This window comes from Equus przewalskii, unplaced genomic scaffold (genome assembly GCF_037783145.1).
Source record: "Equus przewalskii isolate Varuska unplaced genomic scaffold, EquPr2 ChrUn-6, whole genome shotgun sequence".
NCBI classification, from domain to species: Eukaryota; Metazoa; Chordata; class Mammalia; order Perissodactyla; family Equidae; genus Equus; species Equus przewalskii.
The window spans coordinates 2926324-2946446 of record NW_027228754.1 but is presented as its reverse complement, the minus strand read 5'-3'; the positions used below and the strand labels follow the sequence as shown (position 1 = coordinate 2946446).

The 20123-nt window shown below is 37.4% G+C and overlaps 1 protein-coding gene across 3 annotated transcripts in view; it reads right to left on the bottom strand.

The window, feature by feature from the left end:
* SPTA1 (spectrin alpha, erythrocytic 1) overlaps positions 1-12228 on the bottom strand; it is a 64805-nt gene extending 52577 nt beyond the window's left edge. For all 3 annotated transcript variants that reach the window (XM_008532148.2, XM_070608225.1, XM_070608226.1), the window contains exons 1-10: positions 12087-12228; positions 10683-10922; positions 9439-9564; positions 7646-7786; positions 6679-6825; positions 4501-4634; positions 3798-3942; positions 2345-2499; positions 992-1127; positions 777-878 (exon numbers count right to left, since the gene is read on the bottom strand). In XM_008532148.2, coding sequence (XP_008530370.2) covers positions 777-878; positions 992-1127; positions 2345-2499; positions 3798-3942; positions 4501-4634; positions 6679-6825; positions 7646-7786; positions 9439-9564; positions 10683-10919 — 1323 coding nt within the window. In that variant the 5' untranslated portion in view covers positions 10920-10922; positions 12087-12228. The remainder of the gene's footprint in view (positions 1-776; positions 879-991; positions 1128-2344; positions 2500-3797; positions 3943-4500; positions 4635-6678; positions 6826-7645; positions 7787-9438; positions 9565-10682; positions 10923-12086) is intronic.
* Positions 12229-20123: the final 7895 nt, after the last annotated feature.

Sequence of the window (20123 nt, the reverse complement as noted above, 5' to 3'; positions counted from 1 at the left end):
TCCCATAGAGTTCTGGGGGGAATTCAAAATATGGTCACCTCAATCTCATCCATCATAGTGCTTAAGGCTGAGCTTGGAGTCTAATGAAATGCAAAGAACCTGCAAATCTTATTTTAATTATTATCCCAGGGAGTTCCTGTGACTCTGTGATTGGAGCAAAATCTCTCTGGGTCAGGGGGTTGAGAGGAGCCCCTGTGATCCAGGAGATTAGCGTAATGGCTAACCTGATTCTTCCATCAATGGAATTCTGAGTGTTTAAAGCTTTCTTGTTATTTAATGTAAATTTGAGACACACAGATATAGGAAAATCAGTTTGATCTGAGGTTGTATGGAGGAGAAAAGAAAAGGCACAGGTGCCAACCATGTGCCAGGCACTGTGCTAGCACCTTAGGGAACCCAAAGATGAATAAGGTGCAGTCCTCATAGAATTTACACTCTAGAGATAAGCATTGGAAAGTGATAAAGTGGAGCATATGTGACAAGGCAAGATGGTATGGAAGTTTCTTATTAGGTAGAAGGTATCAAGATGAAAGTAGGTAGGTTTGTGAAATGAAAGCTCAGACGTGAGGAAGCACACAGCATGTCCTGAGAATTTCATATGACTCAATTTAGCTAAAGCAATTTGAGAAGGAAGCAGTGTGAAATTTAGGCCCATATTATTAACACGTTTATATGACTTCTATCTTCTTCCCATTCAGAGATTATCATATTATTATGAGATTAAGTGGGGGCTAAATAGCTATCAAAATTTCATGAAATTTGTTAAACTACATTACCTTTTCCTGAACTTCCACAGAGGCTTCATGATTTACATCCAACAGGGCTTGACCAGTCTCATCAGCGGATTGAAATCGGTCATCGTAAGAGTCAATCTCATGCTGTGGCCGGAAGACAAAATATCTTAAAATGCAGCAAGAAACCTTCCAATATTCTCGGCATTGAGTCAGGGCACCTCCCTTTTCCTCCTACTGGGGAGGCCTTTCCTGTCTACCTTGTGCTGCTGATGCCTGTCTAGCAGGGCTTCCCCACCAGCCACATCTGTGGGCAGCTCATCAGCATTGATGAGAGTGGTCTTCTCCTTCATCCAGCCTGAGAGCTCATCATAGTCAGATAAGAACCGCTGGTACCTGAGGGAAAGGTAAAGTAAAGGACAGGAAGGAGAAAGTAGACGTAAATGGACTTTGAACAAAAAGTCAGGGTTGGGTTGAGCTAAGATGATTGCTCCCATTTCCCTGATGTGCTTCCAGTTCTGTTAGTGGCACAGGTTGCAAGGCCTTCACTTCGGGTTGTCTATTCCTTGAGTAGATGTGTCATTGTGTGATGAGGCACATGGGAATTGCATCTCCAATATCACGAGATCACACCTATCCAAGAGGCACATAAGGTGGAGTAAAATATTCTTAAAGAGGCCAATAAATAAGCAAATAATAGATAAATAACAGGAAGCACCTTGTGAGGAGGGGGCCTAGAGTTAGGATTAGGAGCCCTCATATATCTTAGTTCACCCTAAACTCTTTCAGTAAAAAACAAAAACCACTAAAATGGTTACCTATTCAAAAATTAAATGCTCATCATTTAATTTTAAATCATAACAATGAGATAGATAAATAATGTTTTCTGGTAATTTAACGACTAATTCTGAAAATTGACCACTGACATGACACCCAGTTTTTTGGCAAGCTAACCCACATTCAGGAAAAAATTCTAGATTTTTTAATTACTATTTTATTTTTTATTTTTTTTATTTTTTTGATGAGGAAGATCTGCCCTGAGCTAACATCCATCACCATTTTTCATCTTTTTTTTGTTTGAGGAAGATTAGCCATGAGCTAATATCTGTGCCAATCTTCCTCTATTCTGCATGTGGGTCATACCAAAGCATGGCCAATGAGTGGTGTAGGTCCATGTCCAGGATCCAAACCCACAAATTCAGGCAGCTGAAGTGAGGCTTGCTGAACCCAACCACTGCGCCATGGGGCCTGCCCCTCTAGATTTATTTTCATGCTCTTCAGCTTAGAAATTGAAATTCATTTCAGTTAGAGTCAGGATTTTGACATTTCTCCAGCTGCTTTTCCAGCTCCATGGGCCACTTCATAGCCTCCTACAACTATACAAACAGAGGAGGACAGAAGGAGTGCAAGAGAGGGGAGGCGTCATGCTGAACATTATATCAGCTTGCAAAGGACTTCCCTTGGCAAATTAAATCTTCTTTTGCCTCTACTGAGCAAGCAGGAAGGCTAAATCTCTCATTGTTTTACTTCTTTCACTCTTTTATTTCTGCTTTTTGTATTATACCTGGACCCTGTAGAGATAAGTAGAGCAATAGAGAGGAGGGTTTTCCCACCCGTAAGAAGCCTGCAGTTTTGCAAATCTGTTGGTATCCAAGGCCTGAATGTTCTTCCAGGAGGAGGCCAGATCCTCTTTCATTTGCTTGATCTGAGGTGCATCCGAAGGATGAGAAAGCTTAAGCTTCTCTGCTTTGGCATATAACTCTTTCACCTTTGGGACAAAACAAAAACCTAGTGGGAAATCCAAGCACTCAAAATCCTCCTGGCAAAGTTTCATGGGAGGGATGTAACAAAAAAATCATATGAATAATAGTAATACATCAATGAATTAATAGTGACATATTTCAATTAATATACTAATGCACTATATTAATAATAAAAATTGACTGAGCACTTTTTTGTCTCTTATTGTGCTAAGCACTTCACATGCATTTTCTTGTTTTATAATCTTCCTTTCATAATAAAATAAATTATAATTTATTTTATAGAGCTCCTTCGCTACCCTCTATACAATTTCTGTAAATATTATTGTAGGAATCAGAAAGAAATTTCTACCCAGGAAAATTTCTGCCAAGAAAGTTCCATTAGTGCCAGACCATTTTGAGTACAATAGGGCAAAAATATGAGTGAATATGAGTGACTTTCCACGTTTGCTATTAGTCCTTTCATTATACTCAACTATAATCAGGTGTTATCTAGAATTTAGTATTTCATCTCCATTACTCATCAAATCACAAGATTTTATTTTAGATTATTAGAAAAAAAGACAAAAGGTTAAAAAAAATGAGCCAGAATTAAAGAAGAAATAGAATGGTGGAAGAGTTTTCAGAAACTGGACTCAGGGACAGAGCTATGGTTAAAGCACAGCAAGTGGGGATCTGCCTGCTGGCTGACTCCACTGTAGACACTCAGGAATAATTTGCTTAAGTTCTGGTTAAAACTGTGAGGAGAAAAAGTTAGGATTGGAATCATTCAATAATACAAGCTTGCTCCAGGTTCTAGTATGCCTATGTCTGCTCCTCTAAGTATCAGAACTGGGTTTTTCCAGGTTTCAGAAGAGAACCCAAAGGTGGGTTTAGTAAGCTCCATGTTTACTATAAAAGGGGAAGAAGAAATGTCTTCCATTATCTACTGAGTGAAGGAAAAAAAGCAGGATTCACCTGCAACAGAAGAAAATATGATCAGATAAAAGGAAATATTCTCTGGCCACAGAGTACGGAGTGAGAGTAGCAAACCATTCTTGGAGGTATCTTTTTTTTTTTTTAATCATAAAATACATTACAAAAAACACAATATTTTCTGAAATATTTAAATAAAAGTAATTCAAATAAAAATAAGAGATATCCAATATCCACATACGAGTTATGAACTAGAAGGAGGAGGTATATTCAAGGGCCACAGAATTTCTCCTTCATTGAAAAGTGAATTTACTGTGTCCTCTGGAGGCAAGATGACCACTAAATGCTTCCTCTAGCTCAAAGGGCTAGCCATTCCTCCAAAAGTACTTACCTTGTCATCCATGACTGCGAGGTTCCTCTTAAGTGTCTTGTGGCTGTGAAACAGTGCCTCTGAGCTAACAAGATCTTTGCCATAGTCTTCAGAGGTAAGCTGAGGCTCTTTCTCCTTGGTCCACAGGATGGCTTCAGTCACATCCCTGGCAGATAGATATCCACATGAGCTCCAACAAAAGGAGATGCCAGGCATTGCAGGGCAAACAGAGCACATGGCAAGGACCACTCTACTTCACCCAGTTAGCAATTACCATGTATTCCTACACACTAATAAAAGGTAATGTAAAGAATTCTTGCTTTTAACTGTTTCCATTGAGATGTAGGGACCCAGGCATCCTGACTATTGAGCCTCCAGATATACTTCCCATGTCAGGGTCAGCTCTTCATGCATGTCTTTCTTCCCAACTCCACCTTCCATCCCATCCAATTCTTAATCTGCTTTCTTTGTCTCTGAAGAGCTTCCATCACTAATTCACTAGTGTTATTTTTATTGCTTTGAGATCCATTTGCCACAAACTTGGCTCTATGGTGGGTGTCAGTTTTCTTAACTATTCTCTCCATTGCTATCTTAAAGGCAAGCACATGATCTTCTTTGTTTTGAGATATTGGCCAAGGATTGCTAACAGTAGACACAGGCTAACACAAATAACAAACATGGTGCTGTTGCAGAGCTTCCTATACTGTGGTGGCAAGATTCATACCTTTTGAATCGCTGGAAGTCTGTAGCATCGGACAGTGTTTTCTGTCGCTTGAGAGCCAGACTGTAGAGACGTTCCCAGGCAGTATTCACCTCATCCTGCTTTTGCTTAATCAAAGTCAGCTTAGGATGGTTCTCCTGTGGGAGGAAAGCAGTGCTGGAATTATACAAAGATGAGATTATTCCAAAAATCATTTAAACGCTTCTCATTTCATATTGGTTCATACTTTATCAGAAGTGGAGAACGACCATTTAGCCAGATACTGACCTTCTCCTTAGCCTTGTTCCCTAGCTCTAACCTGATCCACATTACCAAAATCTAGGAAGCCAATCTTCCAGATATTGTTTTTTGCCCACAGCACTGGACTAACCTACTAACACAGGTTGCCCAACCACGTGGTTATTTTCACAACTCCACCTTGTTGAGGCCTGCTAAATCCCCTGAAAATCCTAGAAACCAAAGAACAGAAGAGAAAATTCCTTTTGTGAAATATGACTGAATTTTCCAAAACTCCTGTATGGTGGTTCTTAACTCTTTTGGGTCCTGACATCTTTGAGAATCCAATGAAAGCTATTTCTCTCTTCTCAGAGTTGTATACACATGAATACATATATAATTTTGCGGAAAATTTCACACCTTCTTGCAAACTATCTGAAGCAATGAGATTTATGAATACTAGATTAAGCTAGCAACATCAACTTATTTTGATACTTGCCAATTTTGAGTAGTCCCCATATGCCAAAGTCCCTGTTTATTCTCAGTTCCATTCCCATTCCAAAGCCTCTTCAGACAGAATTTTCTACGTTCTCCTTCCTGAGTGTATGGCCCTTTCCATTGTAGCTGTGTGGGCCCAACTCCAAAAGAACAGACAATACACCCTGTATTGTTTTAATACTTCCTATGGTAGATTAGAAAATGCGGTCACATTATTTTGCCACAAGGTCCTCTTTTCAAGAGGTGAAGTTTATTTCCTCACTTTGGATTCGGGTTGGCCTGTAACTTGCTTACCAATAGCATACAGCGGAAATGATATTCCCTGAGCCCCAGCACTTAGACCTCAGGAGGATTTTCAGCTTCTATTCTCACCTTCTTGGAACACTGACACAAAAAGGAGCATGGTTTACTGAAAAATGAGAGGCCATGTGGACAAAGGCTTCCTTATCCTTGCCAAGGCCCCAGACATGGGAGCAAGGCCATTTTGGCTCCTCCACCTGAACTGAGCCAACAATAAATGCAGCCACTTAAGAATACCAGGTGAGGTCTGGAGAACTGTCCAGCTGAGCAGCTGAGTCACTGAATCATGAATCGGTGAGTCTGACTCAATCAGAAGCAAATAACGTTTGGTATTTTAAGTTTCGTGGCAGTTTGGTACATAGTAATACATAACCAAAAAATCTCCACAATAAGAGAAAGGTGTTGGAGGGAGAACATTTAAGGACTGTTGGAAATGTGGCCTGGAAAAAAATTGAGAAACAGGTTACTTTTCCTACTCCAGTACCCATTTATCCTGTAATCTTGTTTTTTTTTTTGTTTTTTTTAACACAGACAGATCATTCCCATTATAGAGCTGCAGTGACAAAGAAATCATAAATGGAAAAATATAATAACCAACTGCTGGAGTTCCATTTTCCTTTATATACATGCAAAATCAGACAGGCTTCCCAGTTTTCTTGCATATACTAGGGTAATTATTCACACATTGAGTATTTGTCTGCTTAGATATTGAAAACTTATTTAAGAATTCTCTTAAGTCTATGAAGGTAAATCTGCCTCCTTTCCCTCCCACCTCACAAAAAATCATGTATCATATCATATATATCATAATAGCCCACCATTATTTCATATTCTTCACTACTTTATTATGGTTCTTCTTCATGAAGAAAGAGTGTTGCATAAGCATGAGTAATTAGTCTACTGAACAGTGCAGGAGTTATCTTATTGTGGATTTACTTCCTCCACACATGCACACACACATATACCACTCACACCTCTGAATCCATGGGCTGGCAAGGGATGAATCCAGAGAGAAGAAACTGCTCTGGGCATGTTACTCCAGGGACTTGAATCCCTCTGTTTTCTCACAATGTCCTATAACTTTCATGTCGCTCCTACTAATGGCCAGAAGTTACTCTTGAAGATCATACTCTTTCCCTAGAATGACTCTTTTGTTCCCCACCTCACCTCAGCACACTCATTGGCATATTGGTTCACTGCATCCACTCTCCTCTTTCGAGCTGTTAGGTCCCCTTGGAACTCTTCAAACTTCCTATGCAGAATCTCTGTGTGCTCCCAATCCTCACCCAGCTCCACGGATGTCACAATAGCTTCCTGTAGACACAGAAAATTTTACTGAGTCACCAGCAAACATTTAGGAATTGCTGCAGGTCAAATGCCCAAAATCCTTGCCTACATTCCCAGGATACCCTGGAAAGAGATACTGGTGGAGCCTGGGAGAATCCCTTCAGGAAAAAGCCAGAATCAGGAGTACATTTCCTGAGGCGACACCGTAGCCCAAAGGACAGTGTTCTTTGTGGTAACCCTTCAGAAAGACCAGGGGCATTGTTGGTCCCAGCCCATGGAAGGACCCTTTTACATTTTGGAAGATAAAACATACATTTGAAACATAAAAGTGAATTTGTCCTGGTTCTACTCAATTCAACATACTGAATAACTACAAAAGCGCTGTGCTAAGCACTTGCTTGTGTTAATCTTCAGTCCTAACTATAATATTGCTCTATCTATTTGGAAAAATGGAAAACTCCACAGTTATAGGCACTCAGATATAAGGTTCTAGGTAAAGTGCTGGCAATATCCTCAGCCTGGATCCATGATAAGAGCAAAAATCTAGGAGAAGGAATTAAGGATCATGGACAGTAGAAAAGAGACAAGACTAGATCATCTTTCAATGCACAGTTTCTGCATAAGTCCTGCCTTCTCTATATTCAGGTCCATACATTTAGACTTATGCCTCACATTTGACAAACAATGTTAATAACTCCCAAAATACTCCTAAATCTTCTCAAAATTCCTCCATCTTTCAAGGAACAAAGTCCAGGAACAGATACACTGACTTCTTTATGAATAGTCTGCATTAAGTTTACATGAATGCCTAGGACACAGAGGTAGGAAGTCTTGTATGTCCCCATACCTTGTCTGCAATCCACTCCAAGATGTCAGCACACTCTTGGAAGTACTGGTGGAACTTCAGGGCCCGCAGCAGCAGGATACCCTTCTCCTGAGTCAGCTCTAACAACAGGTCCCACAGACGGCACAGTTCATCCAGATGTTTCTGTGGGGAGGAGAAGCAAAACCACTCAGTCACAGAGAATGTGGAGCAAGTGCAGACTCAGAGACTTGTATAGGGAGGGACCTGGATAAAAACGTCTCCTCCCATTCATGTGTGCATTAATTCCTCAACAAATATTTAAAGGAGGAAATAGGATTTGTATGGAAATAGCTATTAAACCCAGCCATATATTATCTTTCATAAGATAAAACTTTTTAGCAATGCTTTGGGGTTTTAGAGGATGAAGTGATTACAAACAATAAGACAAGATAAAGTAAGTATTTGTGGAAGAATGCTCATTTTAACTGAACCTTGAGGAACAGATAGAATTTTGATAGGTAGATGATGAGCAGAGGTGTTCTAAGCCCTGGCAAAGTCACATAAGAAACAGCACGAACTGTTTTCCAGAAAGTATAAGAGCTACAATTTTTCGGGCTTATAAAGGGAATCAGCAGTACCAAAGCAATAAGAGGATTTTGAGACTATATACTTGAGGGCTTTGATGCCAGGTTAGCTTGAAGATCCTGTAGTACATATCTTGTAAAATTGAAGTTGTTGTCTATGTCATGTCTTCAAGAACCTTGTATCTTTCAACTACTCGATTGCTCAAGGTAGCATGTAGACCACATTTTTCTCTGAATCCTGCACAATACAATCTGACATAACCCCAGTGATTCTGATGGATGTGAAGATGTTTCAAACATTTTTCAAATATTTTAATTAAAGTAGGGAATTCGTGGCACAAAAAAACTGCAAATAATACAAAAATGATTTCTATCTTATATCAAGAAATAAGTTTTGTGATTTTCTTGTTAGAGATTCCTCTTTCTAATAAGGTTTTATTCTAGTTAAAGTCTATATTCCTTGACCATATTTTGTTGACAGTAAAATGGGATAGAATTTGTATGCTAAATACAGAAAGACCATTCTCAATTTTTGAACATGTAATACAAATTTGTTTTAACAATTAAAAAACTAAACAGTAAAACATTCACTCTTACAAAAAAGATCCTGAGTTGGCTATATCAACAAAAACATATTGGAAGCATACATAGATTAAGTCAGAAAAGAGCTGATACATTAATAATGTGCTCCAAAGTGGTGGTGATCTTTAGTGTTCAGGGAGGACTTTCTGAAGACGAATGATTTTAAGAGTTTTTCAACCATGAAGGTTTAGAGAATTACTATAGTGGTTATAGCATTGGGCTGTGAAGAGAACGAGGCATCATAGACAAAGGGAGAAAGATTTCAGAGAAAATTCATATGGGAGAGCATCCCTTGTTTGAAGAGTTTAAGGGACAAGGAATCTGAAGTCATACAAATAATTAGAAAGGTCATTTGGGAAGCCAATTCATCTGGGACATGTAGAACCAGGTTGAAGTGGGCTTGATCTTGAGCCAATTTATCCTGCATGGCATAAAGAGGAATGTGATGCCATCACAGACAGCATTTGTATCTTAGCTCTTCTCCCCACCCCAAGGGACACAATGACATTCCATCATTTTTCCTGCCCCAATCCCAGTAGAAGATAAGAGGCAGAAGCCCTTATTCTAAGCCAACTACATCAAGGTTTATATCCAATATAATCAATTAAAACCCTGATAACATAATCAACAACTAGAAACTTCTATTCAAGAACCCTACCATACATTTACCTTCGTGTCCTCATGGGCAAAATGTCCCTCAGTAAATCGAACTCTCCAGATTTCTTCCAGTTCAGGAATGACCCTTGATTTTGCTTGTACCTCTGCTTCAAAGGATTCATACTTCTGATATTTCCCCTGAAGTTTAGAAATTGGAGTTTATAGTGAATGAAGCCCAGTCTCCTGGACCATGAAGAGGTCCTCTTGCTCTTCATTTTGCTTTTAGGCAGAACTACTTGTTTCCCAACCTAGCTTAAGTGATAACCCATGACCATTGCTGGAAGATCACATCCTAAAAGAAATGGTTACTCTAGGAAGAACCACTGCACGTAGGTTTTCAAAGGGCCCCAGGCTCAGTTAGGAAGATTTTTTCCTCCCCCCACTTCTTTTGGGGAATTTCCACTACATATCCTGTTGTTTTAAAGTCTCAATTGCCTTCTGTGGGAATGAAAGAATGTAACACAGAGGTTTTCCTCTTCAGAAAAAAGGACTTCCTCTTCAGAAAAGAGCTAAGTGCTGTTGAAAGTAGAGCACAATGAGGGAGATGATCATAACAATAATGGCTTTTTATTTTTATTGAGAGGTTTTTGCATGCCAAATTATGCTATTGTTGTCATATATAAATTACTCCATTTAATACATATCATTTTGTCCCTGTTCCAGGTGCTCTTTCGCCAACATCAATTACCCCTTTTAGGCATGTAACCTTTTCTTCTGATCATGACTGCACCACATGTCATAATACAGGTAGCAGTGAGAGCTTCTGCTAAATCTCTCCTCCTCGGACCTCTCATTTGGACTTCACAAGGGGCATGAATAGCCATTTGGGAAAAAAAAAAAAAAAAAAAAAAAAACAGGAAAAACCTTGGTTTACTCATGTCTTTCTGAGGAGAGGAGAGAGCAGTTATTTCAGAAGCATAGATATCTATTCACCTCAATTCCATCCTTCATGTCACAAAATACTGAAATCATTTTGATCTCTCAGTCACTGTTTGGCCCATAGCTTAACTTCAACTGAATATTACACTCACAGAATGCTATCTAGAATGAATTTCCTTTGTACATCAGACACTGAGGCTGAAGGAGTTGAGGACATGGTCTATTTAGAGGCAGAATTACTGTCCTTAACATACAGTCTAATCTTTCTATTACGTCATCCCCCTACAATTAACCAGATGTACTCTTATATTAAAAGGGTGTTTCCCTCCCTAGAGATCTTAGGGTCTGCTCTGGGGAAGTCAATGGAACTGAGTGACCTGTATGTTAGTTGGGTCTTCATAGCTCTTATCCTCTGCAATCTTAAGTTTCTCCATGATCCATTTCTCCAGGTCATCTGCATCTCGTCTGAAAACCTGGTAGTGATAAGACTCTTCAAGCTTCTGACCCCTCTCAGCAACCAGCTCCTTGAACCTCTGGTACCGATTTAACACCTCGCGACGCCTCTCCTGGATCTCCTCTGCTGTTTCCAGCACCTTTGGCCCACCACTCGCCATAGCCTGCAAATTAAAAAGCTTCTGTCTATTGCTGGTTCTCAAATCTCTAATTTGTTGTCCCTTTTATATGTCCCAAGGCATTTATTCATATTGGACTTATGTTAAGATATCTTTAAGCCTGTAAATTCTGTTAAAAGGATTGTGATACATTTATATAATTTTAACCATACACAGCTACCATCTAGGCTAAAATATCTTGATCATTCAGAACACTTCCAACTTTTCACATAAACTTATGCCAACATTGATTCAGTTCTACAAATAGAATGAAATTGGACTAATGATGGAAGAGAAGTTTAAAGTAGCAAAATCACAGAGTTTTAGATGGATAACATAAATGCAATTTTATTGTTTTCAAAGGTTAAAAAGGGTGTTGACAAGTACTGATCATTCTGAACGTAATTTAATGAATAATTAAAAATGACTTGCAATTAACTTGATGAGTGATATACAAAAAAGTTTGGAAATATTTTCTTATTACTTAAAAGTATGTCTCATATATCATTTACTCTTTTATTTGCTTTATTCACAAACACTACAAGTCAAAAGTTCAGTACATCTTCTACACAAGTATTACAAATTTTAAATTATTAGCATCTCAATAATTGGCTTGTGCAATATAAAGCTAGTACTGTCAAACTGCATAAAATATCTCTTCCCTTATAGTGAGATCCAAACTGTTTGTGACAATATCTTACAAAATCTCTGTAGGATCCACCTTCATTCGTCTGGATTTAGGTATATTTTCCTCTAGCTTACCTCAGCCAGAACATTCAATACAAAGTTTAAATTTTAGTTTCCTTTTTCCTAAGTGTAATCCCTACTCTGTGGATGGCCTTTACTAGTTTGGCTGTAGAATTAAATCATCCTATGAAGATTCAAATCTTAATTGTGTATTATTTTGCTCCAAGTTACCTCGTTATTCTCTGCATGGAACCCTCATAAACAGATCATTGCGGAGGTTTGGTGCTATATAGCTAAAGCTTAAGGTCAGCTTTTAGAAGACTAGACATTAAAAAAAAAAGAATTAAATTGAACTTCTCTATTTCTTAAAAGCCAAAAAACAATTCTTAATTATCCTGTCAAAGACAGTAAAGAAAGTTCAAAGGAGAGAGACTTCCTAACTATATTAGTGACAAATTACACTGTAAGGAATTCTGTACTCACAGTTTCCTTTGGAAAGTGTTCTGCTTTTCCTAAAAGTCAAGAGCGTGGCAAGATAAAATGTATCCAAAAGAGACAGACAGAAAGAAAGAGAAACAATTCACATGGAATTGTCTAGTCTAACTCAGATAGAGATGACAGAAATGTTGCATACGCGGCAGAGACCAAAAAAAAAGTTCTCTTACTTGGGCCCAGAATCCCGCCAGCTACAATCAACATTATCTTCAGGAGACAGATTCAGCAGAGGCAGCCGCTAACTTTCACAGTTGCTGGGTGACTCAGCAGTTTGGGTAACTATATGGCTCTCAAACTTTCTTAATAAGACTTCAGAATAAAAAAAGAAAGCAAGGTTTTTAGATCAAAAATCACAAAGGAAAAACATACTTATAGATGTAAGAGAAAGTGGCTGTGTTAGGACTGTGTTTTTTTTCTTTAATTCATTTTAGATTTTGTGTCTGAGAAATATAAATCAGGAAAGAATTCTGGGTTGTTCATTCTTCTGTCTTTGTAGAGAATTACAAGAACTCAGGAGTCCTTGTTCCAACCTATCTCTAGGAAAAATAACTCAACAACTTCATTAAAACCCAACTGCAAATGTTTAACAGTCTTTAAGTCAACAAAATATCCTAATTCTTGCTGTAGAGTCTTTGTCAAAGTAGGAAGAAAATTTTAGTCTTGGTCTCACAGATTACAGTTTAAAAAGTCTTATTTAGCTGTACCCTAATCATTTAAATGGAAGGAACAAAAGAATTAGGATATATGTGTATTTATTTGTATTTGATGAAACAAAACTTAGGATACCTTACTTGAAAAACTAACGAAGTCACAAAATATTTGAAAATGGGACAGACTTCTAAAATGTGAGATAAAAGTCATCCTATTTTATATATTATTTTTAGTGGAGAGAAAAGGAGGCAGAAATTTTTCTCCAAAAGCATGTGCTTTTTTGGCAACTTTACAAGAATGCAACAAACAAACAAAAAGAAAGTAGTGGGATAGTTCCAACCCTCCTACAAGCCTGTGGGGCTATCCATGCCAAATTTCATTTCAGTATAAATCCAGTTTAAATGATCTAGCTTTCATGGTCTACTAGAGTAGATAGTGGTTCTACATTTCTGGTTTTCCCTGTTCCTGGATCATCTCACCCAAAGAAACTGAGAGACATTTAAATTCCCCTCTTGAAAGTCTAATATTACTTCGCTTTTCCACATAGGTTCATTATATTCAAACCAAATTTGGGTACTAAAGAAAGGAACACAAATCTTAGACAGTGCATTATAGCACATGAACAGAGGAACCTCTATCTGGAGTTGGGATGGGGAGGTGACATTATTTAATCTTTATCTAAGAGATAAGAACCACTATTGATTAGAATCTACCATATCTTAGTTCATATATTGACATGATTAATATACATTAATGTCTAATCTTTAGACAATTCTGTGAAGCAAGTATTATCATCCCCATTTTTATATGAGAAAACAGTCTCTGAGAGGTGGTCTCATCCCATGGTTGTTTGGTTTATAAGTATTTAAACAAAGCGTGAAATCCATGCCAGTGTGACCATCAAGACACTCTGCTCCTCATCTGTTTTAGTCAACCTTCTTTTAGTTCATCAACATTTCTGGTTGTCCTTTTTCAGGATCCTCTCACCAAGAGTGCCAACTATGTGATAACCTTGTCTCCAAAGAATAGGGCCCAACCAGCAGGATTGGTCATCACGAAATAAAATAAAAGTGGATAAGAACAATAGCCTTTAGAGCAGGTAGCAATGTGGAAGTGCACAGGAGACAGTCAGAGAAGAGGTTTTACACATTAAAACAAGAGTTCTTTGAGTTTTCAGTCATTGCAGCCAAGATACTCACGGTAAAAGTTTCTCTAACAGCACTCAAGCTGTTCCTCTGGCAGCTGCTGACGTTAAATTCAGTCCCATCCTATCTTCTCAGGCCCTTTAGATTGACATGGTTTCTCCAGTCCCTGAGCATTGTTTACCATTGTTACTGTGAGTATTAGGGTGCTCTTGGGATTGATAGGAGGACATGATGAGAAAATCTTAAACTCTGGTGGCTTAACACTTGGACCACTGACCTTCTTGCCACTTTTATTGTTTCCCAAGAATTATTATTGGCTCTGATCACATAAAGACCATAATAAGAGAAGACTCAGGTAAAGAATGCATGAGAGATAGCATGGAGGTATAGAATCATGTACAATCTATAAAACCGCATGTTGCACTGTACCTAAATGAGTGCTGAGAGGTTACAGAGGAAGCTAGAGTTGCTCACAACCAGCTTCATTAAAGAGAAGTCTTGTATTCAGTTTTACAAGGGTGGGAGTAATTTGGAGGGCTGTTGCACTTGGTCATGGTTATCAGCTCTGGGCAGATCTGTACTTCACACATTACTTTAATCAGCACTACCCAGCTTGCCTCAGCCTCTGCTCAGTTATCAGATCTTCTTTTCTCGAACTCAGAAACTCTAAGAGATGCTTTATATCTGAAACTTCTGAAGTCTCTCCAAATTGTATCACTAACATTCACATGACGTTTCCCGTAGATTTTTTGGAGTCCAACTTTCTCAGCTCATTTACCAACAAGGAAAACTAGGTTAACTTTAATGTAAAACTAATTTCTTCTCTATGGAATAGAAATCATCATTATTTTATTATTTTTAAAATTTTATTTCTTGTTTCTCCAGAATTAGTTCTCATTTAAAAATGTCTCCAAGTTTGACTTCCAAATGCGTCAGAATATTACACAACATCATTTAAAAAAAAAAAAAAACAACTTTCTGCAATTAGCTGTTTCCACTCTAACTCTTACTACTTCAGGTCCTCTAAAGTCATTTGTCCCTAAACTGTATTTGGAAATTTATATGTTTTTCAAGTTTGCAGTCCTTTTTTTCCCTACCTTTATCAGTTCTCATTCTCCTTTATTTATTTTATTATTTTTCTGTTTTATTTATTTGGCATTACTGCATTGAATAAGAAAAACCAAACCCACAATATTTCCTTTATACAATGAACCATGTGATTGAAAGCTTGAGATAATGGAAAGTATTCTGTATTTGAAACTGAACCATCTAATTTGAAAGCTTTCTTCCACCATTTAATTGTCAGATGATCACTGGAAGTTTGCTTAAATTTTATTAAGTACATTATGGGGATAGTAAGGACTAATCTACCTACTCCAGAGAATTATTATTTGACATGAATTAGATGGGTCATTTAAAAACACTTTGTATTTAAACTTACAGAGTAAAAGAATCACTATAGTTAATTGACATAAATAATGCCAACTGCATATATTTCAACTACTTCAAGTCATACATTTCACTTTGAATCATTAATTTTGAAAATCAGAATGTAAAGAGCAAAGATATGACATGAGATACTTTCTCAGAAATATGTGCTTATCTTTTAAAGAATGATTTGCAATGTATCATTAGAAGATCTCAGATAAAATTGCTTGATGTCCCCATCCACTAATAATTATCTCTGTGTAGTGACCCTGAAGGAAGCCATGTAAGCCTAAATCCTTACAAACCTTATAAAAACAGCATATTTGGTGACATGGCCCAACTCAGGGTAAAAATAGCTGGGCTAAAAAATATTATTTTTCATTAGAATAAAGGAAAGTAGGAGCAAAGTGCCTGGACTAAACATTATTTTCCTTAATAGCCATTCAGACTGAACTATGAAATTTAATTCTTTTATTTAAGGGACTGAATTCCCAGGATATCAATGAAAGTCCTATTTAGCATCTAAGTATATGCCAGTCATAGAAATTTGAGTGGATTATCTGTGACATGTTTCGGGAAGAAGAAGAAAAGAAAAAAGATTGGCAACAGATGTTAGCTCAGGTGTCAATCTTAAAAAAAAAGAAGAAATGAGACTCCTGGACAGTGAGTTTAGAGATTTAATTGGATATTCAAATCATTCATTTATTATATTTTTCATTCATTCATTCACATATTTGGTGAGAGCCCGCTATGTTCCATGTGCTCTGCTTAAAGCTCGAATGAGAGGGATCCCTAAAAAACAGCCAATGTTCCAAACAGACAAATTGCTATGCTCCTCCTGGCCAGCCACACTATGAGATTCAGCTTATGTAGTCAACTGCCTGTTACCTAAGAACACACTTTTATAATTAGCAGAATTTTTTCTCTTTATATTTCTTTTCTGCCTAGAAAGAATTAATATCCTTCACCTTCCCTTCATATCACCCCCTCTCTTGCTCAGAAAAAGAATAAATCAGAGTTAAGCTCAAATACTACCTCTTTGTGAATGATTCTACTTAGATTAAATTTTTCTCTTCATGGTACTCCCATGGAAATAAATTTTGCACTTTCTGTGTCATGGCTAATATTGCAATATCATATCTGCTTCTCCAATCACTTTGTATACTCCATTTTAACCCGATGTTTTGCACTAAGTGCTAGTAGATATGGGTGGGAGTGAATTTTATTAAAAGTAGACAGATAAATAGCATATGGCTGAGCAAGTTTGATTCACAACTATATGGCAACTTTGACCTGAATTCTAAAAACAGAGGAAAAATTTGTCATCTCCGTTTTTTCTGGAGATGAATGCAACAAATTCACTTCTTCTGAGTGGGCACATCCTATGTAGTCCAAGCAAATAACATGTAGAAAGAGAAAGATATAATTGGAGTAAGAGAGCATACTTGACAACTTGATCTCCAATACATTTTAGAATAAGGTAGGAAATAAACAAATACATATATGAAACAAATGCCTTATCCCAGTTAATGGAACCATCTCCTTCCAATTCTTCAGGCCAAATTTCTTGGAGTCAGTCTTGTCTCCTCTCTCTCACAATCCACATCCAGCCAGTCAGCAACGTCCTTCAGTGACACCTTCACAATGTATACAGCATCCAACTACTTCTTAAAACATTCACACTGCTACCCTGGTCCAAGCCATCAACCCTTGCCCAGATTCTTGCGATAGCCTCCGAGCTTCTTTACTTCTGCCCTTGCCCCATTTCAGTCTGTCCTCAGCACCATGAGAAAAATCCTACTAAAAAGTAAATTAAATAATGCCATAAAATAATTAAATAATATCTGCCAAAAACCCTCCAATGGATTCTCACTTTGCTCCAAGTGAAAGTCAAAAACCTTTACAGCGGTAATTTAGTTTTTACATAATTCTTCCCCCACAATGATTTTTCCAACTTCATCATCTATTTCTCCACACTCACCTCAGTCACTCTATCCACATGACACTGGAATGCCCCTACCTCAGAGCCTTTGCACTTCTATTCCCTCTTCCTAGAACATTCTTCCTTGAAACATCTACATGCCTAGCGTTTCTTTTCCTGCACTTCTTTTAGTCATTACTCAAATACCAACTGCTGAGAGAGGCCATTCCTGATTTGCCTATTTAAAATTAATCATATGCCAGCCCCAAAACTCCCTATTCCCTGACCTATTTACTATTTTTTCTCCATACCATCACTTCTTACCATTGAACATACAATTGTATTTTATTTAGGTTACTGGCTACCATTCACTCATATTCAGATTTCATGAGTGCAAAGATTTTGGGGGTTGTTTTGCTATAGTTTTATATGTAATGCCTAGAACAGCAATTAGGATAGAGTAGGCATGTAATGAATGATTAACCAATTAATCTTTATTTATAATTATACCATATATACCTTTTCTACCCTTCCCAGGTTGCTCTTGTGTATAGAGCAAGTTCTTTGTAATGCCCAAGACAGGGTTAGTTTAAAGTCCCTATGGTTGATGGGAATGTTATAATCAGGTAACCATAATGAGAATTTTTGTATTATAGAGGAAACGTGGTGAAAGTGTTAGTGGTATCAGGCTTTGAATATGTATAAATGAATAGGTTAGACTAGTGGTTCAAGAAGAAACTTTGAGCTTAAGAGTAAAATACCAAAGAAATATATAATTTCCTAGGTGTATAATGACGAACATTTTAAAGCGTTCAGCCTGCAATGAAGTTTTAGAATGTTCGTGCATACATACTGTGAGATAAATTAAGCTGTATTAATTTTGGGAGACACTGATAATATATAGGAAAGGGCTATATAATTAAAATTAAAAAAGAACAGATAAGAAAATTGTGCAACACTTTCATATACTGGAGATTTATGTGTATCAATTCTGTAACAATATTTCACTTAGAAAAGTACAATTAACATAATTAATTGGTCAATCTATCAATAAGCTAATTTCATTTCTCATTTCTTTTGAAATACATTGAGAATAGATATACTACTTAAACCCAGCAACACTTCTTGTGTCCCTTTTTCTCTCTTCTTTTATTTTTTACACCAGGTATTCTCCAAAGACTTTCTTTTACCAAGACCTCTCCACCCTCAACCTATAGCTTTTCTCTCATTTTCCTTCTCTTCTCTGTCAGAGCTCTTTATTAGATAGCATTAGCCTCTTCTATAAGAACTTTCCCTTCACTTCTGTCTTTCCATCTGACTTTTACGTATCCTAAGATTTAGGGATCAGGATGAGGTAGTGGCTATGTGACAAGAATGGGAAAATGAGGCTGACAACTATAGGATTCAGGTAGGTGGCTAGGGAAGGGTGAAAATCTACTAACATTTGCATAGTAATAAGCTTTATCCCATCCCAGCTGAGGACCGAGTCCTAGAGAAAATCACCCTTTATGAAGCATGTATTAGAAGAAGCATCAGCAGGAGAAAGAGCCCTCAAACAAAATAGGATGAAAAACAGAGTCCTGCATTCTGAAAGAAGAGAGAGAAAAGATGGAAAGGGAAGAGCTGTTGTCCACTACAGTTGATCAACTGTCTGGAACAATCAGAATGCAGCATGGTGGTATCAGTTTATTCATTCAACGGATATTTATTGCTTAACTAATAAATACCATACATTTGATTACAGAGAAAACAAAGATTATGTTTTTTGATTTATCATGAAAAAATACTGATTAGTTAATAAATACATTAGTTATATTGGTTTTCTCTTTAAAGTCAATTTTTTTACATTCATTTTTGGAATTTAAAGTATTCTTCAATAACCTCCTTAACCTGAGATTCTCTGCCATAGTCCTTAACTATCACACAACTTCAACCAACCACTTTATGTCAATTTTTCTTCTCTCAGTTTTGAAGAAGCCTACACATGCTCCTAGCTTCTTGCTGTCATCAATATTGATTAAGTTGATTTGGTGTTTGACAAAATGGCCTCTACTAACTTGACACACATAGGCTCTCTACAGTTGGATGCAAGCACACGAAGATGGTCTTCACACCTGTTATCCACCCAGATATCAAATTAACATTGTGTAGTATTGCCGAGGTACAAATGGTGAAAAGACTTCGTGATAGAATCTGCTAAAATATGTCTAGACTGCTATTGATCAATACATGAATACTCGGTTTAGAAATTATTCTTCGACTATATCCATTGGCAGTACCGTGGTGACAACTTATGCTTTTTTTTTTTTGAGAATATTAGCCCAGAGCTAACTTCTGCCAGTCCTTCTCTTTTTGCTGAGGAAGACTGGCCCTGAGCTAACATCTGTGCCCATCTTCCTCTATTTTATATGTGGGACGCCTGCCACAGCATGGCTTGCCAAGTGGTGCCATATCTGCACCTGGGATTCGAACCTGCGAACCCCGGGCTGCCGAAGTGGAACGTGCGCACTTTGCTGCACTACAGGGCCGGCCTCAGAGAACTGATTCTTATGAAGAAGATTTTTCAAATACCATATCTTACAAAACAAATGTTTCAAGGGTGTTAAAATTAAAGTTAATATTTACCCAGATCATCTCCACAAAATGAATTTATCATGAATAAATCGAGTGGCAGAAAGTATAATTAACAAAGTCAGATCCAAAAATACATAAAATTGGATAAGGACTGAAAGAAACTATTGAATTCAGTTATTAGTGAATTTTATTTATTGATGACTTTTGAGAGCCCAGTTTCAGTAAAAAGGTGATGAGAAAAGAAAGATTACAGAGAGTTAAGGATAAAAGGAACCAACAACTATACAGACTCCTGACTATTAGATT